This window comes from Podarcis liolepis, assembly GCF_965112155.1.
Source record: "Podarcis liolepis genome assembly, chromosome: 8".
In the NCBI taxonomy this organism is placed as follows: Eukaryota; Metazoa; Chordata; class Lepidosauria; order Squamata; family Lacertidae; genus Podarcis; species Podarcis liolepis.
Window position 1 is genome coordinate 59,343,557 of NC_139560.1, and position 23,989 is coordinate 59,367,545.

Genomic DNA, 23,989 nt, shown 5'->3' on the forward strand with positions numbered 1-23,989 from the left:
TTTATATACCGATATAAAGCTTTATTGATTACCATAAAAAAAATCTGTCAGGTACATACATTTGAAGAGTCAATATCACAGCTAGAACAGGTTATCTTTATAAATGCAAAGCTGTTTGGTTGTTTTGTTTTTACATTATTTTACAGATTTGTAGAACTAGCATACTATTCAAAGGTATATTAAGGTTAGTATTTTGCTCACACATTGGGGAAGTATGTAAATTGTACAAAACAGCATACAACATTAGAGTCCCCCTTTTTTCATTCTACCCACAGAGATCCCCTTCATACCACCAAAGTGTTCATGCTCACAGCGCTTTTACTTTTTCTCCACAAGACAAACTTTAAATACTCTATTTTATTTACAGACCCACAGTAAGATTTTTCAAGAAATTACAAACCAGCTATAAAATATTCTGGCAGGTTTTACAAATTCATTCCTATTGTACAAAACTGTTAGATGACTAAAGTTTAAGAACATACAACTTAAATAATCAATGGAATAACTATGCACATGTTTGTACACAAACACACTTAACACTGTTTAACAGTTCTTAATGTGTTGCCTTTTTCACACAATTATATTCCAAGGCTCACTCATACAGCTTTCATACTGTTACTCAGCCATTTAAATTGTGAGTGTTTATAGCAGCATATCAGTGGTACCAGAAAATCCGCACATATATATTTAAAACAAACATTCTACTAATTTATTAATCATCAGATAGAAAAAAATACAAACTGCTAATTCATCTAAAGTGGCAACATTTTACACAACTGTGTGTAAGATGTATGAATGGTATTAGTTTCAGAACACATACCCTAAACCAGCAAAGTGTTATAAATTAAAATTCACTACAGAGAGTACTGACAGGTATGTTATTTACACTTTGGGTGAAATGTCAGCTTTGTATCAACTCCCAAAATTGGAAGCAGAGGCAACTAATCCACTAAAATAAACACAGTGTTCTGAATAAGTGAAGCTTGGCATAAATAGTATCCCTTACAGGAAGATGCCCACAGTGCAACTCTAGTAGGCACTTAACACAAAGCCCCACTTCGTACCACAAAATGTTTACGTACCAGTTCTATTGCACACTGCGGACCATGAAACTTAACATGTGTGTTTTTATTTTATATTTAACAAGTGACTTCCTCACGTATAGAATTTTTAAATTTCTAGTTCCTATGGCAAAGTGGTCACCCTGATCCAGCTAAAGGTTACAGGCACGTGGAAGCAGATTTCCACACAAGTATTCAAAAAAGTGGGTGGACAACTTCACAAAAATGTGTACAATTCCCAGCCTTGTCCAACACATGGGGATGTGCGCGTGTAGCTCTTTGGGGGTAGTGAAATCCCATCGACTGACTGTCCAGGAGGGAGACCAAGGAGCTGGATTGAATTTACCCTGTCCACTCTCCTCCTCTCTCTGTGAAACAGCTGGTCTACAGAACTTCAGTTTTCAAAAGGTTAGTTAGGGGTGTGATCCTGGCTGTCCCAGGTATGCTGTGTTGGACTTGGGCCACCATTAGTTTGTTTTATTTAGAACTGCAATACATTTTTATATAAAAACTCCTCCAAGATAGAGACATGGAGAAGATTTCAAACATTCCACAAAAGCTTTGGAAGAAGTCCATCTCACATCTTTGTGTATTTTGCACTTTTTTTGCAATTACTATGACGGAACATACAAATCAAAGACTCAAGACACACACTCTACGGAAGGCACAGTTTGAAATATAAAGGAATAATTGCTATGTGTGACTAAAACTGTTCTTCAGCCCTTCACAAAGCTTGTAGACACAAGAAAGTATAATCATTCCTCCATTTCAGATTTCATCCTTCTATACTTTGCTAAAACCAGGAGCTACCAGAACATGGGATTGAGGTAACTCTGATGAGAAAGTCTGCAGTCCTGTGTTTGCACTATTCTAGAATTATTTCCCCCCAAATATCAAGCATTCCAAATTATGATATTGAAATGGGACAAGGATTAAGAGGTAAGAGAACAGAGAACATGGAATGACAGCAGGTACTCTGGTTTCATTTTAAAAATATGTGGGGGGTGCAGAGAGAAAGAGGGGGGGGAGAGACACAAGGGATAATCAACTGCATAAAAATTCATCTACCAATGCTGGCAATTTTTCAAAATCATAAGAATCAAAGAGGTCACTGATACCCTCCTCTTCGCCAAGACTGATCAAATAGTCTTCATGAAGTAGAGGCGGCAGCAAGCTTACAAATGGCCCTTCAAAACCTGATGCAATTTGGTCCTCTGTCTGCTGCAGAAGGTTGGTTGGAGAGGCCAATGGGGAGATGGTTGCTGTAGTTACTGAACAGTCAAGACTTCCCGAGTTATCAGAAATCAAATCTGTTTCAAGAAATAGCATTATTTTTTAAAAACGTGTAAGAGGGTTGCACACACGATTTTACAATATTAATGCACGTCAATGTTTTCCCCCCTCCCCTTCCCACTCAGCCCTTCCCTTCAAAGTCTATTGTTGCTGTCTCTACACAGCTTATCTTGGTAGACAAAACAATTTAGAAAGTGGGTAGGTTGCTCTGAGCAATAAGAATGCATCAGAATGATTGGGATACAAGTCTTTCCCTCCCTTTGGCTGTGTTCAGTGCGGAACAGGGGTGACCTTTAACACATGAGCAGGGGTGCACAAAATTGTGATCTCTGGGGTGTGGGAATAATTCCTGGCGGTTGCTTCTATCAGGCGCAGAGTTCATCTCAAGATGCCACTGGAGAAGTCAGCACAGCTATTTGGTCTTTTGGCCATGCTAGTGTAACAAATAGGTTTTTAAGGCTGTATTTGTTCAAAGTAGTCCTACTGAAATGAATGAAACCAAGTCAGCCGTGTCCTTAAATTTCCATGGGTCTACTCAGAGTAGAACTACCATTGTATACAATACCAAGTCTCATGTGACCTTTTATAAAAAGAAAGAAGTTTCATTTCTCAATGCTGAATGTTACACACACAGCCTTATATCTTAGTGGCCAAGAGGTGGACCCAAAACAATCAAATAATTATTCTGGAGATAAATGAAAATAAAGTTATCAGAGGATGGTTGTACGTAAAGCAGCCAGGCTAAAACTGAAAGCAAGGACAAGGCGAACGTCAACAGACACAGCTAAAGTTAACACTATCTTTTTCAACCAGCAGCTATTTGGAGTAATTGCTGCAAAAAGAATGCCTTCCCAAATAGGGATGACATTTTATTGGCAAGATACACCCAGGTGATGAGGAGGAGGTCTTTAACCCTTAACTCTCCGCCGCTTGCAACATATAGACATCATCTCCCCACACACCGGTTCTCCATCCTGCTAAGAAGACAGGAGGGTTGTAGCAGGAGAAGCATTCTTCTGATTGTAAATTGTGTTGGCTGCTTTTAATACTGCATGTTTACATTCTTGTAACCTGTCCTGGGAAGAGCGGCATTGCTGTCAACTTTTCCCTTTTCTTGCGAGGAATCCTATTTGGAATAAGGGAATTTCCCTTAAAAAAAGGGAAACGTTGACAGCTATGAAGAGCAGATAAGAGCAGACCCAGCAGATAGTTGCCTGGCCCTCGAAGAAGCAACGGCTGCAACTTGTGGCAAATGCAAGTAGTGACAATACCTTCCTTCCTGTCCCACCAGCCAAAAGCCACCTTCTGAGCTATGGAAAACTCATCTATCCTCTTTCCCTTTTTTGCTCTGCCTCACATGCTCTGAGCATCACAAAAGTTTTGGAACTTGACAGAGCATGTCTCTTACAACAGACAAAAATAGTCAGCCACCACTTTTAAGTGACAAGAGATAATTCATAAATGACATTACCTATCATGCATAAATAGACAGCTCATAGTGATAGCCTTAACCTGTACATGCATGAGTGTACATGCACAGCAGAATTAGTTTATGGTCCGTGATTTTCCACATCCACCAACCCAGAAGGCAAGCTCAGGGCATGGAAGTACTTACAATCAAGGCGATATTCTGAATAAAGTATGACAACGTAGAAGGGGAAGGTACACCCCCCCCCCCGCCATAGCATTCATTCTTCCTTTAGTCTAAAGAAATCTAGCATTCAGCACATCATTTATTAACTGAACAGACTGAATTACACTTTCCCTTTAATTATACTTGGTCAATACAATTTTAAAAGGTAAAATGTTACCTTTGGAAACATTCCTTGATATATTTCCATTATGATCCTGATCTTGCGTTTTCATTGGACTGTGGTAATCTGTTTCTTCTGGACACAAGTAAACTTCAATAGGCCCCTGGGTACTAGATAAGTGTATCAGCTTATTCTGCAAAGACAAAATATCCCCATTTTCAATATGTCTTCTGCCAACAAAATGCTACAAGCAGCTACTGGAGATTTATGGTTCATTTTTATAAGGTCCAGGGTGCTAATCAAAGTCAGTTTTGTGTGGAAGAGTAACATGTTTCTGCAAGGGTCTGTGCACATTTAATCATGCAGGGGAGACTGCTATTCATTTACAAATGATATAAAAATCATGCGTAAGGAATAAGTAGATGGCACATTCTCTTCCTGAACATCAACCTTTGTCTCAGGACAACATATTAAAGTACTTCATATGCAACCTCACTATCCATTTCACTCTTGATATACTAACAGTGCAAGTCTGTGTATACCTACGCAGAAGTAAATCCTACTAACCTCACCAGGATTTACTTCTAGTAAAGTATGTATAAGCTGGTAGCCTAGCCTAAGGAAAAGCCCTGCATAGGTTGAAAGCTTACAAACCAATAGAGAATTGGTCCATCAAAATATACTGCTAATGCTAAACAAGCCAGCAGCAGAGCATATGCCCGCAGAGTGCGCCCTCCACAGGCCACAGTTCAGGGTTAGGAGAGGGGCGGGGAAGCTGCTGCCCACTCTCCTCCTGTTATGGTCTGACCTGGCAGAGATGCCTCGCAGCTCAGGAGGGTGGGCAGCAGCATTGCCACCGATTCTCCAGCTCTCCGCCACCGGGTCAGAAGTGACTTGGTGGTAGAGCTGCTGCAGTGGCCGAGGATGGTGGGCAGCAGTGCTGCTGCCCACTCACCTGCTCTCCTTCCCCTGGTCAGGCCTGACCCGGGCTCCGCAGAGCTGCGCCAGGCACAAGCGCCGCAGCCTAAGTGCAGCTCCTTCTGGCACGGAGTCAGGTTCCAATGAAGGAGCCTGCTGTTGGGGGCGCCTGTTTGCACCCCCTCTCAAAATTGGTCCTGGGAACACGGCACCCACAGCACCCCTCTGCTTGCTGCCCATTCCAAGTTGCCTAGCTGAAGCCTTCTTAGAGGGGTATTGCAGCGGTTCTTGCAATGGTTGATATTGAAGTGTTACGGTACTCTTTCCCCCCTTTTGCTGTAAGCGACTTTGATTCTTTTTGTGGAAAAGCAGCATACCAGTAAAATGGTGAATGAAAAATAAATGAATGTTAACAGCAGGTGGATGTGGCCTGCCCAAAATGGCCTGGTGGACCAAACTGGGAGACTTGGCAGGCCAGAGGTTCCTCATTGCTGTCTTAGAAGGTGGAAAAGCCAATGGTTTTTTTTTTAAAAAAATCAAATTAGATTGAGAAAGAAGTGCAGGGTGGAAAGTCAGTGTAAGAAACAGCAAGACACAAGGCACAAACACTACCATGAGTGAAATAATCAGAGAGGGTGGTAGCAGACCAACTTATCAGGGAACAGAATGAGCAAAAAAAGATGAATGAGACAGCATTAACCAAGATCGAGTAGTCAGAAGGAAAGAGAGGCATAGAAGAATGATCTCCCAGGTTCCAGAAACCAAAAAATTAAAAGACTGCCCATTAGCATTTTTATTGCCATATAGAAAAACGATCCCATTCAGTAAAGCCTATGCATAAATATGGCATAAGACCACTGCCAATGTTACACATTGTGTAAGATTGACTTACAGAAGAAAAACCAGAAGCATTTTATTCTTACCTCTATTGGGTCAGGCACTTCAAGTTTTGTTTCTGGAGGAGCTTTCACAAGTATGACAGTTTGGTCTTTAAGGCTACTTATTTCCTGAATGTCTTCGTATCTAACATAAGCTAATGTAAACTTTGTTAAAGAATTGTTCAGCAGCAGCCTTCAGTCACATGTATCAGCACACTAAAGTAAATATTCTTACACTGTTCCCCCATCAAGGCTACCATTAGCTGCTCCCCCCCCCCCCCCCACTTCTAATACTAAATTTAAAAAATAAATAAGAATGAAACTGAAACAGCCCTGAAGTTAGACAAAGCGAGGAACGATCTGTTGAGATTTCTTGGCTATACTTCACATTTTTTTATTATGAAATAATTTGTAGGGTTTTTAGAAATTACACCAACAAATCAGTCTTGTATTAACTAGAATCCAAACAGTGTTGAAGTTAGCTGCTACTGCAGAACATCAGTCCTAGTTTGAAAAATATTATTATTATTATTTATTTATTACCCACCCTTCACCCAAATGTCCCATGGCAGGTTACACAATGAAAACAGTTTAAAATCGCTTACTTACATGCAATTTAAAATTATCAGAATAGCTATAAGTAAGCATCATGCCTGCTGCAGTATATCATTAATACCACCAATACAATCCACTAGCCCTAGCCGTTAGAGAAATGTTAAGATTTCCCAAATGAGTTCAGCGTATCTGATATAAAAGGATATCTCCGATTCTCAGAATCTTCTCTTAGTAGCTTTAGGTCAAGAGAGCAGTTTTTTATCAACTCGTCCAACTTTTGCTCTTCCTGGTTGAGTTCTGCCACCTCCTTGGACAAGCCTTGACAGTGTGCCAACATGCCCCCAAAGTCCGATAGACTGCAGCCCCTACAAGACAAGTGAACAGACACTTCACAGGCATTCCTAAAGTTCCCCGGTCCAGACGAGACAAGAGTTTCTCTTAAAACTTCATGTGACTATTCAGTTCAGAAGAAGCTGAGTGCTGAGAGTTTGGCAAGCCACATCTTCTGAAAAACTAGCACATCAAAGCAAGCTGGCGAGAGGCGAGGCTTAACAAGATCTCTTTTTAAAAACATTGTTTCACTTTATTCCATACATATACAGAGGGATTTCCAGATTCCACCCATGATTATCTCATTCCTCCTTCTGGAAGGATGGTGTGCCTTACCTGATGTGCAAAGATAACAAAACACCATTTACTAATGGCATTTTGGGCATAACTTTCTTTTAGTGGCAGTGACTCTTGCTGCATGTTTGAAAACGCTCTCTGGTTCCATTTGTTTTTGTCGTTTACTTTTAAGATTCAGTGTTTTCACATAGTTATTAATAACAAAGAGCTGTCGCGCCTGCTTGCTCTGCTAACTAATCCCACCTATCCCAACCCCACACCTGGCCAAGCCCTCCTTCCTTTACACCCAGCCCAGCCCCCCAAGCTGCACACTTCCTTCCCAGCACACTTTATAGCTGACCCCAACTCCCAAACCCTTTTAAAGGAGGGTAGGAGGTGCTTCAGAGAGCTGCTTGCCAACATGCTCTCCGAAGCACCTCCCACTTTCCTATAAACAGTGCAGCCATGTGAACTGCAGCATGATCACATTCTTGCAATTTCATTATATAGTAAGAAATGTGGGGGTGGGAGAGAGCCTCTTCTGGACCTTTGGGTAGTGGATAGTGGGGTGCTTCTCCACTTGGACCCAAGTCCAAGCAGGACCCCATTATAAGAGTTTCAGACTAAGAAAAAAATTGATTCTCATTTCTTAGTCCAGCCATTATATTCCGTTTTAGAAGAATTAAGTCAAAGCACATAAGAAATGCACATGTGCTGCAAAGTATCTTTTTGCCAAGAGATCGATACCATCAAGTATCAAAATTCTCAAGTTGAATGTACGCCACCTCCATATCTGGATCAAATTTAAAGTTCATCTCATTTAATGGGAAGTACATGGCTATGAACTGGAAACTTCTGGTTCAAATTTCAACTCAGTCATGAACTCATTATGTAGCTGTCGGGTGAGCCACTCTTCCAAGCTCACCCCAAAATATCCACCACCGTATTAAAACCAAATTTCCACTGAGGCTATGCTCAAGCTTCAGAGCAAGCAAACTGTTACTGGACGGCGTGGGGGAGAAGGCAACATCTTGCATTCCTACATCCCACGATGTTCCCTTGCCTTCATATGCTTCCTATGCAAGAGGAACTGATTGAGTTTCTCTCTCAACGGTACTGCTGGTGTAACGTGTATACTTGAGCTGGGGATGTCTAAAATCACACCTGCACCAAGCAGACATCTCATGGCTTTCCCCAAAGAATCCTGGGAACTGTAGTTTGTTAAGGGTGCTAAAATGGCTCTCTGGAGGCAAACTGTATTTCCCATGATTCTTTGGGGGAAGCCATGACTGTGTGGTATAAATGTGCTTTTCATATGTATGGTATGGATGTGTCCCTGACCACAGCTCAAAATGCTTCATGTGCATTATTTAAGCATAAGCTTAAACATGCAAAATTTGATCCCTTTCTGGACTGTAGCTCTGAATTACAAGTGAAAATATATATATTTGTTTTTTCCCTAGGCAAGTAAGTCCCCAGCCGAGGAAAGATAGTGGATAAGGAGAGTAGAGGGCTCACTTCCCATAATATGCCAGTTTCTACATACAGAGAAGTTGCTTTTATTTTATTTTTTAAAGAAATGTGAAAATATGCCAGCAACCGCACTCCAAGATACAATATCAAGGAAAGGGCTGTGCTACACAATATTTCTAGATGTTTGAGTAAGCCATGAGAATGTAGCTGAATCACTTTGGGCACATCAGAATTCAGTTGTCTGTCTCCACTGGTAGCCAGAGGACTCCAAGCAGCTCATAAGCAAGACATGTTGTGGGTTTGTCCACAGCACCTGACAAGCAGAGGGATGCTGCCTCTGAAAAAATATTAATCTGATTAAGTATTATGGGCAGTGGTTTGCAAGCCACCATTTCCCAATGGATTCCATGTGCTATGTGGCCTTGACTATAGCCAATCCAAACACACAATGTCAGACCACGTCATAAGATACCTCCATGAATGGCAGGATTAAATTTCCCTGGGTGGTATTCAACCATGTATTACTCAGAGCAGATTTAACTTAGCGGTGTTCACTGATTTCAGTAGGCCTACTCTGAGTAAAGCTTAGTGGAATAACTCTTGTTACCCTCCAGCATACAAAATACTTTCGTGACAATGAAATGTGAAAGTGCAAGGCCGTCCTGTAGGCAACAAGAATATAGCACTAGGATACTTACATCCACTGAATGTTGTTCTTGGATTTTTTTTTAATGAGGTGAATGCCTTCCAGGACATTGGTGATGTCATAAATCCTCCTTTTTTGTACCTTAAGGACTTCTGCTGCTTTGTTCAAATCTACGACACCGTCTGGGGACTGGCTCAGAAGCTGAACAAACTTCTTGGTGAGAAGACCCAGCGATGTATCGTATCGCGTCTTTTCTGAAGGGGATTTGGGAGCTTGAAGAAAAATTAAATTCATGATGATTGTGAAGTTGGTGTTAAAACTCTTTTTTAAACCTTCTGAGTAATTGGGAGTAATCCTGTGCATTGTACAGGGACCACTCAGAGCCAGTTCAACATTATACATCCACAGAGTAGCTAGGCTCAAGTACCTTTTTCCATTGCTTTTCTCGAGACATGTTAACTTTCAAGCCATATCTATTGTATAAAGAAAAGACAGTGCGAATAAACTGGAGGCATAGCTTTGCATGTAAGAAAAAGGTAGAAAGTGCTTCGTGATTCTGTGCATCACCAGCTTGTAAATAACAAGCTAACAGAAGCTTTAAAAACAGTTGCCTCGGTTCAACCACCCTGCAGTTATGACCGATACCTCTGTTGTGACGTTCAATGTAACTCCTAACATTTTATGCATTTATTTTGAATGTGTGTATCCTGCACTGTGGCCCCAAGAGCAGCTTTTTAAAAAATCTGCATTCACATTCAAAATAATTTGCACATATAAATCAGAAGCAACATGGCGGGCACGTTTATTCAGAAGGCTCAGTCTATGATGGAGACAAAAGTTCCCTTACTTGTACTAGGCAGTTTCCAAGCAGCAGTCCTACTGAAGACCTCAAAAGCAAGGGAATGAGGCAAATGGCTAGAACTCACTCAATGCATGATGAACGTCAAGCCTTTCTTTGTTGGCAATAACCTTGATTTTCCACAATTCTAGAGCATGAGGGGACAAGTAGCTCCCACTTCAGAAGATTTCCTTCCAAGTCATGGAGGGCAATTGCAAAGTCAACCCACATGTATGTGCATAAAACTAGCTCACTTTCATCTGCTATCCCCTACCCTCACATGTTCACTTTCCACAAGCTAGAGAACACATGAAGAAGACTAATATCTAATCTCAATAGCAGTACCTGTGGCCCTCCAGATACTTTGAGATAGAATCACAGACTTGTACAGTTGGATTGGACTACAACTCCCATCAACCCTGACCACCGGCCATGCTCACTGGGGCTGATAGGGAGTATAAGCATATCTGGGGAGCCACAGCTTCCTCACCCGTGATCCTGCATACATGGTAGAACAAAACTGCAATTTGAGACAGGGGCTGATAATTTTAGTCAGACCGAAAACAACCATGAAATGCTACCTGAGAACACACTGAATGCATTGGCTTGATCAATGGGCAAGGAGCAGTGATTCAAAATCCAGAACGGTAACATGCTGCTTTGAAGCTCTTTGAAACACATTTAACCAAAAATGTTCCTTACTTTTGGGACTATCTGGACTTCTAGTTGCAGCTCTCCCTTTCCCCTTCGGTGTTCTTAGTCCTTCAGCCAGAAACTGCTGTCCGCTTCCTCCCAGTTCCAGTCTTCGCTTTGCCTGTCAAAAGAGCAGAGTTCTCGTAAAGAGCAAAATCAACCTTATAAGATGAAGTTGTGCTTTACAGGACCTAGAAATTATTATAGTCAGGAGGTGAGCCAGGAAATCCATGTATCTTTCTCAACTTCTTGTAGAATGCTTTTATTTTGTTGCAGACACCCACCCCCAAAGGCTCCCTCTTAATGGTGTTCTGTAACACAGAAACTCACAAGTGCTTCAAGTTGAAAGCCTGCATATTCCTGCATTGATAATTGCATAGAATCATAGAACTATAGAGTTGAAAGGGACCCTGAGAATCATCTAGTCCAAACCCTGCAATTAAAGAAGATGCAGACGTCTCATGCAACTGGCACATCTTGAGGCTAGGATCTGAGGCCCCCAAAACAAAGACTGTGATCACAAAGTTTTCCCCACCTCCTCATTATGCAGCTGAAGCAAATAGTTCACTATCTCCTCCTTTCCTAGTGCCATAGCAAGACAGCTTTCACCCTTCCTATGTCCTTCAACTGTCTGCCCTGGATCACAAACAAGATTCAGCAGCTAAGCGAATAACCCACCATTGTTGCATTCTAACTGGGTTACTTAGTCTGCATCAGTGATGCTCTGCTACACAACCTAAAGTTGCTTCTGCTAAACTCTTCTTCCAAATATATAACTTCCTAGTATACCACACCAGGCATCCCCTACATGCAGATAGCTTGAAGTTCTAATGTGGCAGCTACAGATAAAGTTCTGTGGGCATCGTGACAACTGTAGGGGCTGACTTTAGCAGTATTTCCAAATCATGCAAGTACAGTTGTTTTGCCAAGTAAAATTATCCAGTTATAGAAGAGTATCTATGTTCACCATGTCTTCCTTATTCACCATGTTATAACAAGCCAAATTTTATATGGTAGCCTCAACTCTATTCAATGAATTCTGTGGTGTGCATTTTATTTATTTCCTGCGTTTTATTATAATCGTGATTATTTTAATTTGTCAGAAAACCAAAAAAATGGCCAACATAGGTTAACTGAATGCTGTTAGCTAGAAACAAATGTTGTAAGACATTCTAGGTTTTTCATTTGACCTAGAATATCAGACAGACTAACATTTTCATGGACCTCAGTAGCAAAGTTCACTTCCACAGTGGCGACATTTGTCAAACACAACACACATGCAGACAATATGAGGTTTAGCACCATAAACTTTGTAAAATTGCCTAATGAGACTCATTGCTATTTCAATCCTTTTTTTATGGTGGTAACCATAGATGGGGTGAGAACAGCTTTGAAATACTACCAAAACATTTTAGTCATCTTACGCTTAAGTCTTTGGGGACTAAGAGTTTTCCCACAAAACCAAGCTCCAAACTTGCCACGATGTTTTGATTCACTAAAAATGAAACTTTTTGAGAAATATGGGCAAAAAAGGAGCAACAGCTCAGAGAAGAATACATGCTTTGCAAGAAAATGGAATCAAGTTCAGTTCCTTAAACATCTGGTTGAAATACAGTGGTATTTCAGGTTACATACGCTTCAGGTTACAGACTCCGCTAACCCAGAAATATTACCTCAGGTTAAGAACTTTGCTTCAGGATAAGAACAGAAATCATGCAGCGGCGGCACAGCGGCAGCAGGAGACCCCATTAGCTAAAGTGGTGCTTCAGGTTAAGAACAGTTTCAGGTTCAGAACAGACCTGCAGAACGAATTGACCTGTAGACCTAAGTGGTGCCCAAGATCTTGAAAATCCATTCCTAGTGTTGGGTAAGATTTGATATAAAGACAGCTCTTTATATCTTAACATACTTCTGTGGTCACCATATTAATCTGATGCCATCCCTTTAGTTGTCTGTCTTTGTGGGCTATATTAACACTTCTACTGCAAAGCCCTAACATTTTACTTAACTGAAGGCATCCATTGTAACAGCATTCTAACAGAAAACATGTTCAAGTAGTAAATTTCCAAAGAACCACCATGAAAGTTAAGCTTATAAAGTATGTACTATGAAATATAGTTCATGTTAGGTTAGTTCAGAGATAGGTCCCCCACTAGTTAATTTGACACTCAACACACCTTTCCATCACGCACCCACTTATATATTGGCATGAGCACCGCCATTAAAATGAGAGCATTTAGAAAAGGGTTTTGAAATCTGCAACTCCCCAGATGTGTGTGGACTACAGCTCCCCCATCACCCCTAACCGCTAGCCATGCCAGTAGGAACCAATGGGACTTGTAGTCCAATTAACATCTGGTGAGCCACAGTTCCCACCCCAGCTTTAAATATCTCGAAGCAAGGGCTGTGAGAATGACTGGCCCACTACTGCAGAATTTAAGGAAATCCACACCCCATTCTAAAGATACACCCTTCATATTTATTGGCACAGTCCATTTTGGTTTCAGGTATGTATACAACAGTACAGCACACTCTTAGGGGTTGTTTCCACAACTGTGTAATTTTGTCTCCTTTGAAGTGCACCAATCTTCAGCCGCTTACAGAAGAAGCCGCAAAACTTTTGAGCTGGCTGTTAGATTTGGATTTATATGATGGGGTAGGCATTGGAAGATTGAAAGGGTTTCAGCTTTGTTATGTGGGCTTCTTTTTCTGATAGTTATTGGACACAGAATTTAAAAGTAAACCATAGATCTGCTGCAACCTGCCTGTGTGTGAGGGGAGGGGGGAGATTTAATAATAACAACTCAAACAGCACCTTCAGCTGCAAATTGAAAATGCAAATATGCAAGTCTTGTACACAGCAGTCACAATCTCAGCAGCCACTTATTTCCTGAAAGATCTTGGTCTGCAACAATTCAGATGTTGAAAACTACAAGAATTACTTGAGGTGAGCATGTACCTAGAGACATCCATGCCTTCTACAATGGCCAACACCCTCCACCCGTTAACAAACTACAGAATTCAGGCCAATATATATTTCACACAAATTAAATATATGATATGGGACGCGGGTGGCGCTGTGGTCTAAGCCACAGAGCCTAGGGCTTGCCAATCAGAAGGTTGGCAGTTCAAATCCCCGTGACGGGGTGAGCTCCCGTTGCTTGGTCCCTGCTCTGCCAACCTAGCACGTCAAAGTGCAAGTAGATAAATAGGAACCGCTCCAGCGGGAAGGTAAACGGCGTTTCCGTGCGCTGCTCTGGATCGCCAGAAGCAGCTTAGTCATGCTGGCCACCTCACCCGGAAGCTGTACGCCGGCTCCCTTGGCCAATAAAGGGAGATGAGCGCCACAACCCCAGAGTTGGTCACGACTGGACCTAATGGTCAGGGGCCCCTTTACCTTTAAATATATGATGTACTTTAAAAAGTGCTGTTTTCATCAGTTAATAATAACCACAGTTGGGATGATACATGTTGTGGTTGAAGAGCAACATAATCAAAAGTACCCAAGTGTCTCCTTGGTTGAAAAGAAGTCCCCAAGGCCAGCTGAGGCTTGTTCTAGTCACACTAAACTATAGTTTGGCAGATATCTGAAGGTGGCCAGTGAGCTCTTTGGATCCTGGTCTTACAGTTAACCTGTAAACATATAAATAAGGGTATTAAGCCTGTTGACTTTTCTACTTCAGTCATTACAAGCTAACCTGAAGTTTGCAAAAGACAGCTGGATGCTGACATCTTCCATAAGGTGGCAACCCAAAAAACAACAACCTGAAATGGCTTCTGAAATAACCTGAAATGGCTTCTGAAATATCACAGAAACCATTTTAAGTACAGAATGGTTACCAGTGACTTCCAATAACATGTAACCTAATCTTTGCAGCTGCACTAGCATGACTCATATGGAAACCCTCATTCTAAATTGCAAGTTTCACAGTTTTATATCATAATCTTATGCCCATCTACTGAGAAATAAATTTGCATAGGATTGTAGGCTTAGGCACTTTCTGTAAATCAAGTTATTTGAAAAACACACAGAACTCCATCTATGTTTTTCAGCCACCAACATAATTCATGAATAAAACGTAGTTAACAGTGTTCCTTGAAGCTTTAGTTCCCCTTATCATAAATTGCATACCAGCAAAGGGGAGGGTAAAATGATGCGGAGAAAAATAGCAAGGCGATGGGAGTTGGTTTTATTTAAGTGTGAGCTGTTGGTTTCCGTTGATTTCTCAGCAGCTTTTGGCACCATTGACCATGGTGCCCTTCTGGAGCAGGAAACCATGGTTAATGACTTTTTGACAAGCCTGGGTATGAAGCCAACTTCACAGCATTGCTCCATATCCTGCATTGTTCTGAAGCTTTTAACCATAGTTTCTTGGTCTGAACTAAATGGGAAACCAGAGTTAATGGAAGATTCTGCTTCTGTGTGCTGTCAAGATTAAAAAAGGGAATTATACATAGACATGCCTTTACAACTACCAGTAATTCAGCATGCATGTATTTTGTATTTGAGAGTCCACTTAGAGTGCAAAACCTAACATGAGAAGCAGACATAGGCTAAATACGTTCATAATGGAGTGCCCCTTTTGCAAATGACAAGTTATTTCCATATAAAGCAATCAAAGCAGAATATTCCTTTCCAGAAACACAAATATTCCTAAACTCCTGATTTCATCACTTTCCCCCAAACATTTAAGATCATAGCTTGAATGATTGGCTTACATGAGAACTGCTCCAATACTAATAAGCCTAAATGCTAAAAATTATGGTCTCATGCTTTCAATAAACCTTTTAAAAGAATGTTAAGTAGAGCCCTGCTAGGACAGGTCAGTGGACCTGATCCAGCCCATCATCCTTTTCTCACAGTGGTCAGCCAAATAGGACCTGAGCACAATAGCACTTTGGCCACTTGTGATTCCCAGCAGCTGCCTCCGACAGCCGAGGTAGAACATAGCAATCCAGGTGTGGAGTTGCTGAATGTGGAGAATATTTCAGAAACAAGAACTTTACTGCCACCCTCCCCTCAGCAATAATCTCCAAAGTACTATCTTGATCATGGCTTTACAGTTGAAGAGCATGTGGGTTGTTGTTTTTTAAATGCCGAAGTCCTTTGCAAAAGCAGCCTTCATTTTAAAGATGTAAGATTGTGCTTTGAGACACTCCTAAATATTTCAAAGAGCAGATCATATAAACAGCATTTTAAACAGAAAAAGAGAGATCACCTTTGCCGATCAGGTCGGAAAAGGTGATTTTTAAAGTCAGGCTTCCTCAACCTCGGCCCTCCAGATGTTTTGAGACTACAATTCCCATCATCCCTTACCACTGGTCCTGCTAGCTAGGGATCATGGGAGTTGTAGGTCAAAAACATTTGGAGGACTGAGGTTGAGGAAGCCTGTTTTAAGTGATTCACCAAAAGCTTCATTTTTGCTGTTGCAGACAGCTATATTCTAAAAGAATGAAAAACTCTCTCTCTCTCTCTGTGCGTGTTTTAAACTCTCCTGAAATGTAGGCAGTAGAACAGCTCTATGACATGCAAACCCCTACCCAAGAGAAAAATTCATCTTTCTTTTTTTTTTGCAAGATTGTATTAAATGTTCAGGTAGGAAGATATTGAAAATGATCAATTTGTATGCTGCTTCTATCCCTCTCACAATCCAAAATTACTAATGGATTCACTGCCATTCCTTGGTGAGTTGCTTATCTTTTAAACATACTCTCATTAGCTGCTGTTTTTCACCATCATTTCACTTGTAATATCCAGTTTCCTAGAAATCCAGACCCATTTTAGGGGTAGAGGGAGATACGCATTTCCATTTGGAAACAAACCCAGTGTGTCACTTCAGACATGCACTAAGCCACACTCCCTGTAGCTAACGTCAATGGGCCACAGGACTCAGGAGTATGTTTCTGTTAAAAGCAATTAGCTGCCTTAAAAAAGATTGGAATACTTACCATCCTGCAGATGAAGGGTAGTCAATGCAGTGCCTTCCAGATGTTGTCAAACTCCAATTCAATTATCCCCTGTCCTCATAGGCAATGGTTAGAGTTGATGGGAGTTATAGTTCAGCAACATCTGGATGGCAATGTGTCAGCTAGCCCTGCTGTAGATGGTATCTGAATCATAGAATCACCTTATCAGGACCAAAAAGAGAGCCCTAATTTAAAGTAAAGCATTCAAAGCACTAATTATCTCAGCATCCAATTCCCCAAATCAGTTCAAACCTACTTCACTTTAAGACGCTACTTAAGAAATATGCGGGTGGCTCTGTGGGTTAAACCACAGAGCCTAGGACTTGCCAATCAGAAGGTCGGCGGTTCGAATCCCTGCAACGGGGTGAGCTCCCATTGCTCGGTCCCTGCTCCTGCCAACCTAGCAGTTCGAAAGCACATCAAAGTGCAAGTAGATAAATAGGTACCGTTCCGGTGGGAAGGTCAACGGCGTTTCCGTGCGCTGCTCTGGTTCGCCAGAAGCAGCTTAGTCATGCTGGCCACATGACCCGGAAGCTGTACGCCGGCTCCCTCGGCCAATAAAGCGAGATGAGCACTGCAACCCCAGAGTCGGCCACGACTGGACCTAATGGTCAGGGGTCCCTTTACCTTTTAAGAATTACGAATGGTCCAGTCTTAAGGAAAATTTAATTCAAATAAAGCACCACTGATTTTACTTTTTGTTAACATGAGCAGGATAAGACAGCAAGCTGCACAGGCAGTGTACCCCAATACACAAGTTCATCCCCCCCACTGAGTAGTGAACAGTGCAATCCTATGCCTGTCGACTCAGACAGGGCTTACACCCAGACAAGTGTGTACAGGACTTCAGTCTAACAAGTCCCATCAATTTAAACAAGGCACAACTAGCTTTCTCTGAACTGGGGCCAGTATTTTATAACCACTTCTCTCAACTTAACCCTTGTTTGATTTCTTGTCCATTTTAGAGCAAATGCACCTTCCATCACTATAATAATAATAATAATAAATTTTATTTATATCCCGCCCTCCCCAGCTCAGAGTGGCTAACAACAGTAAAACTATAAAACATTCTAAAATCATTCCATTATAAAATTAATTCCAATCAAATTAATGACAACCATTGGGTTAGAAGTTCTGTGCGGATTGCCAAAGGAGGGAGTCAGGCTGTGCCCTGGCCAAAGGCCTGGTGGAACAGCTCTGTCTTGCAGGCCCTGCAGGAATATGTCAAGTCCCGCAGGGCCCTAGTCTCTTGTGACAGAGCGTTCCACCAGATCGGAGCTACAACCGAAAAAGCCCTGGCTCTGGTTGAGGCCAGCCTAACCTCTTTGTGGCCTGGGACCTTCAAGATGTTTTTGTTTGAAGACCGTAAGTTCCTCTGTGGGACATACCAGGAGAGGCGGTCCCGTAGGTACGAGGGTCCTAAGCCGTATAGGGCTTTGAAGGTTAAAACTAGCACCTTAAACCTGATCCTATACTCCACCAGGAGCCAGTGCAGCTGGTATAGCACCGAGTGAATGTGATCTCGCAGCAAAGACCCCGTAAGGAGTCTCGCCACAGCATTCTGCACCCGCTGGAGTTTTTGGTTCAGTCTCAGGGGCAGCCCCACGTAGAGCGAGTTACAATAATCCAGTCTGGAGGTGACCGTCGCGTGGATCACAGTGGCTAGGTCAGGGCGAGAGAGGTAAGGAGCCAACTGCTTAGCTTGGCGGAGATGAAAAAATGCTGCCTTTGTTATAGCTACAATCTGCGCCTCCATGGAAAGGGAGGTGTCGAAGATTACACCCAAACTCTTAACGGATGGCGCTGGCACTAATTGCGCCCCCGCAAGAGATGGGAGTTGCTCCCCCCAATCCCATATCATCCCGACCCAGCCAAAGGACCTCTGTCTTCGAAGGATTTAACTTCAGCTGGCTCCCACGTAACCATCCAGCCACAGCTTCCAAACATCTGATCAGTGTGTGTCTGGGGCCGAGTTAGGATGGCCATCCGTCAACAGATAGAGTTGGGTGTCATCAGCATACTGATGGCAGCCCAACCCAAAACTCCAGACAAGCTGGGTGAGGGGGCCCATAAAGATGTTGAAAAGCATCGGGAAGAGTATCGCTATCAGAATTTTATTTCTATTACTTTGAATGGATTATGTCTTATCCCCATCTTACCTTGCCTGGGTTGTTTTTCTAAAACAGGTTATTTCACAATCCTAATACACCTACTAACATATGAGTGCTCATACAGTTAAGAAGCCATAACCTACCTTGCCGTTCTTAGGAATCCACAACTCAAATTCTGCCAGAGCATCAAACCACTATTGGAAACAATAATCTTGGGCATCACAGACCTAAGAGAGACCTACTTGCTCACAGAAAACTTTTATGTGGGAGGTTATGGTTAGGTTGAACTGCCCTAAAGAATAAAAGGCCACAATCTTACCTCACTTACCTGGAAGTAGCCCAAATGAAGTAAATAGTACTTTTAAGAAGAATTTGTTAGGATTGCACTGTTAATCATTAACTTTCACAGCTCTCAGATCTTAATCACTTAGGCACAGATCTTATATCTAACTTTTCCATTTATATAGAAATTATCCGAGATGATCAGAAATCCTACTTAAAAGATTCTGTAAGAGGCCATGATAGAACCAAATGTCCCTTTTCTCTAGGTTCTTACGAGTTATGTATTAGTTTAATTCAAGCCATAGCCACTTCCATGATGGGCTACAAGCATTTTCACTGTGCAACAAGGCAAGGAAGGCTTTGCAGAATTTGGGATTTAATTCCTTCTGCCCCCACGATATGCCAGTTGATATGCCACAAACTAGTAACATTGTGTGAAACTGTCTAGCAAAGCTGATTTTTAACATCCTAAGCAGTAATTGCAGATAGCGCTCAAATATTCATTTTTCCACTACACAGCAAGCTTCAAGTTATAGAGGAATACAAACTGCTGGCACAGCTCTAAATGTATATCTTAAGAGAATACAAACTATGCCTGTATTTAGTTTATTCAGAGTTTAAAATCTGAAATTGTCACAGGATCATAGTAGTTCCTTGTCCTGATCCAACTCTAATCAGATTCTGAAAGAAAGAAAGAAAGAAAGAAAGAAAGAAAGAAAGAAAGAAAGAAAGAAAGAAAGGCATGACTACCTGCACCCAGTGCACCCAAAACACGGGTACAAATAAGCATCCCAGTGAAAGCAATGCAGTTAGATAGTATCCTCTTTCAATGTGTATTCCAATGCATGTCCTATTTGTACAAGTACTGTACTTCCCTATCCAGGAAGTGATATGAATACAACCATCTACTTGCCCATAGTTTGTTTCAGGCATATAAGTTCAGATTCTTACTTTCCAAAGTCTGTGTATTTGTAGAGCACGAAATCAACTATAAACTGTCACTAGAAACACTATGGTGTCCTCTTTTTTTTGCTTGCATACATTGTGGACATTAATGCCCACCACAATATAGAAAAGGCAGAAAAAATAATTCTATAATATTATAGTTCATATTAGTTGATAAATCATTAACCTTCACTACATTAGCTATATGAGACCCCAGAACTTCTGCCAAGCAGATGCCCCAACAGATGACATAGAAAAGGGTTGTTGAAGGTAAAGTTTTTGTTAAATTACTTCTCTAAAATGTCACCTAAATTAGTGTGATGTACTGGAGTGCCCAGTCACCACGGGCAAGGGCCTAGATCACAGAATCTGCTCTCAGCAACAGATAACCCATTTGTGAGAAGAATTAGTGGTAGAACAAGGATTTGTACATGTGTTAAATCATTCTAATATCTATACTTGTAGACACTACCACTGGAATAAGAACAGACTGTTCTTCACATTGAAAACCACACAACCATCATGTTACAAATAGGCTTTCTTCACAACACAAGTAATCATCTGCTACTTGACAGACAGAGTTTCTATGGGACCAATACTATGAAAGACAATTGGGCGATCAGTTTTCCAGATTCAATACCATTTGGTAGTACATGAAATATATCTGCACTATGGCAGATGCCTGGCTTGATGTCATCAAGATTTAAAGCCTTATCTCACCATCCCAAATCCCTTAGAGAGCATGCTTCATATGACAAAAGCTTATATTAACACTCTCCAATTTACAGAAAGTGTCCATTAGGCCATTTTAATGTGATTCATACATACATTTTAATTCTTACTGCATGTTTAACCCTGAATTGCCATAGTGGTGAGATGGCATTTGTTTGATTATTTTAATAATCTGATTTGAAGGCTGATAAGGGGAAGAAACATGGAACCATTCACTTTATTTAAAAGGAGCTGAAATTTCGGTTGTCTTTCTCTTTCTCTTCCCCTACCCTCCAATTCTGTCAGTTGGCTATAGGCCTTTTCTCAACTGAGCGAACAGCCAAGACAAAAAACAAAAGAGTGATGATCAAGACAACAGTCATGTTGTGGGTATAAGCCTCAGCCTAAAAAAGAAAGGTTCAAATGTTAGATCATACAAAATAAGTGGTGTGGTATCCTACATCATCAAAACAATGTCACGGTGATTGGGGCAAGAAGGGTCATTCCCACAAGCATGCATACATACTGTCAGGCACTCTTTTCAAACCTATCAGTGTAAGTAGCTACCTGACAATACCCATAGAAAGGCTCAAAACTCAACAAACTGTAACAGAAAATGCCTTCTGGTCCAGGAAGGCCCAAAATAGGGCTGCCCCAAAATTGAAGACCACACCTAGCAGATTCCCCATTTTATGGCTGTGTCCTATTTTGCAGGCCTACATTTCCTTACACAGCAAGAAGAAAAATGGGGTTCTATTCCTGTCTCTTATCTCCCCACTGCCACTTGTACATCCAAACTTCATTTTGCTTCTGAACTACCAACTCCTGTGGAAAGTTTATAGGTTATAACAAACAGGTACAAAAAGGCCTCCAGGAACAGCTTCAGAGAAGTCAAGAGGGTGCAGTAACTTAATTATTCTGTAGCCTACAAACCACATTCCCACAGTTTATAAGCCTAACACAACAGGGTTTTTCCAACTTAAAGGGGGAAAAAACATTCCATTCCTCACAGAGATCACCCTTCCACCACCTTATCAGTAAAGAAATTATAATCGAATTATACTTAACAGGAAGGGGGGGGGGGAGAAGAAGAGTTGGAAACAGGACAAGTGGAAGTTTCAGTTTGAAACCCCGCACTGACCCAAGCTCACCCCACACATCCTGACCCCACACCCAAGCCCTGAAGTCATTTCAAACATGAAGCGGCACACAGGCAACGGTGGCCTGAAGCAGTTACTTGAACCGTCCCAACTTTCAGGGAGTCATCTCCAGTGACAGGCAGAGGCCCAACTCAGCTCAGCCACAGGAAGGAAAACACCGCATTCAGGGGCGGGGAGGGTGACCCCACGGTCATTCCAGTCGAGGGGCAAGATGGGGGGGAAGTGAGGGGGTACTGTTTAAATATAACCTAGCACCCCAACTTTAATGCCCCCCCCCAGGAAAAGGACAGTGCTTGAATTTTGAGAAACTCTGCCGGGAGACTGAAACATAGTTCCTTCAGCGGGCGGCCAGTTCTGAAAGTGCCCGACCCCCCCCCCACCGCACCCCCAAAGAGCCCACACGCCCCCCCTCCCCCAGCCTACCTGCTGCAGGGGCATTTCCAAGCCTAGCGGTGCCCCCCGGCAGCTCCCAGAGTTGAGAAGCAGGAAGGGCCGCGTGTGCGAGAGAGGGAGGAAGGCAGAGACCCGGGCACACGCGCGCTGTTGTGTGTCCGGGTGTGCGCTGCGCTGCGCGGTTGCCCAGGCCAGAGGAAGAAGGAGCGTGTGTGTGTGTGTGCGCGCGCGTTTGTGTGTCCCCCTCCCCCCGCTCGGCTCCGCGCCCCCCTCCTTCCCTCTCCCTCCTTCGCCCGGCTCCCAGTCACAGACGCGGCCTCGGCGCACGTGTGCGAAACGTCACCGCCGCCGAGTCCGGGGGTGAAGCGAAAAGGAGACCAGCGGGACAGAGGGCCTCCCCCTTCCCCCACGGCCATGCTGCCGAGGCAGACCCTGAACCCCCCCCGCCCCCAGGGAAGGCGGGGGGCAGCCGGATGGCGCGTCCCCTCCCCACGGCCGCCCCCTCCAGTGCAGCCGCACACAAGAGACGAGGTCCCGTGCCCCGCGCACCCCGCTCCGGTGTCACGGGTGTCCCAGTCCGGCAAGCATGCTGCTTGCAGCACCGGCCTCTGCTACGCTCTCTTTGTTCCAGCCACCAGAAATTGAGGGGGGAGAGGGGCGCAACAGACGCCTCCCCGCCCCCGACCCTCTTCTTCAAGGGAACGGCACCCGCGGCCCCCTGCGTGTTTTTTGCACCGGGTGGGGAAGACTGATCGCTTCCCTCCCCCCACAATCCCGGCCCACAAGAACCCACCCTGCGCCAAGAGGGGCCAGGAAATAATAATAATCATAATACAGTAATAAAGTTTCTAGCAAAACAGAACGATCCAAGGCAGGCGGGCTTCCTCTCCCACCCCCCACACCCCGGTGTGGGAGGAGGGCTGAGCCCCGCCAGACATGCACAAGATTGGGGAGGGAGGGAGGCATTTACCGAGGGTCGGCCTGCACTTTCCAGGGCGGGCTGCAGCAACACCGTCTGTCCGGCGGGCCCGTGCGGGGTGCAGCACAAGGCGCTGCCGCTGCCCACGAGACTGGGCCGGGCGCCCTCCGCCCCGCCGCCCTCCGCCCCGGGAAAGCAGGAGACCCAAGGCGCCCCCAGCGCGGATGCCCCGGAACTGCTGCGGATCTGGAGGAAAGCAGCGGCGGGAGCGAAGCGAGCAGGGAAGCTGACGGCGACGGCGGAGGCCGCCGCCGCGGAGTCCATGGGAGCCGAGGGCGGGCGAGCAGCGAGGGCGTGCGGCTGCAGTGCTCTCCTCCGCATCCTTCCCCTTGTGGGTCTGCCTGCGCCCGGAGCGGAGTCTCCTCCCACCCTTGGCGCTGCTCCGTCGCCGCCGCCGCCCCCCGCCCGGCCTGCCGGGCTCTTTCGCCGCTCGATGCCCGCGCCGGACTCGAAATGGTCCGGGCCGGGGGTAGCGGGGGGTCTGCGGCTGCCGGAGGCGGCGGCGCGAGAGCGAGCGAGCCCGCGCGGCGGGCAGATGCCACGGATGGAGCCCGGCCGCTGCCGCGCGCTGGGGCTGCCTGGAAAATGGCTCCAGGAAGCAGCGGCAGCGGCTGCCGCTGACAATGAATGAAGGGAAGGGAGAAGGGTTACGCGCCAAGAGCCTCCCGCGAAACTCAGATTTCCCGCCCGCTTTTCAAATCGGATTTGCATAGCCAGGCCCCCTCG

General features: G+C 43.7%; 1 protein-coding gene across 4 annotated transcripts; it reads right to left on the bottom strand.

Annotated features, from left to right (window-relative positions):
* On the bottom strand, positions 1 to 23,989 carry E2F3 (E2F transcription factor 3). Of its 4 annotated transcripts, none has more exons than XM_083518686.1 (7): positions 23,255 to 23,989; positions 10,725 to 10,836; positions 9,237 to 9,456; positions 6,664 to 6,824; positions 5,950 to 6,062; positions 4,166 to 4,301; positions 1 to 2,371 (listed from the first exon to the last, which is right to left on the bottom strand). In XM_083518686.1, exons 1-7 carry the CDS (start codon positions 23,972 to 23,974, stop codon positions 2,106 to 2,108), a joined length of 1,728 nt encoding a protein of 575 aa, XP_083374812.1. In that variant the 5' UTR covers positions 23,975 to 23,989; the 3' UTR covers positions 1 to 2,105. The 4 variants fall into 4 exon arrangements, with proteins under 4 accessions (XP_083374812.1, XP_083374814.1, XP_083374813.1 ...); XM_083518688.1 differs by lacking the exon at positions 23,255 to 23,989 and adding an exon at positions 22,315 to 22,606; XM_083518687.1 differs by lacking the exon at positions 23,255 to 23,989 and adding an exon at positions 11,251 to 12,438.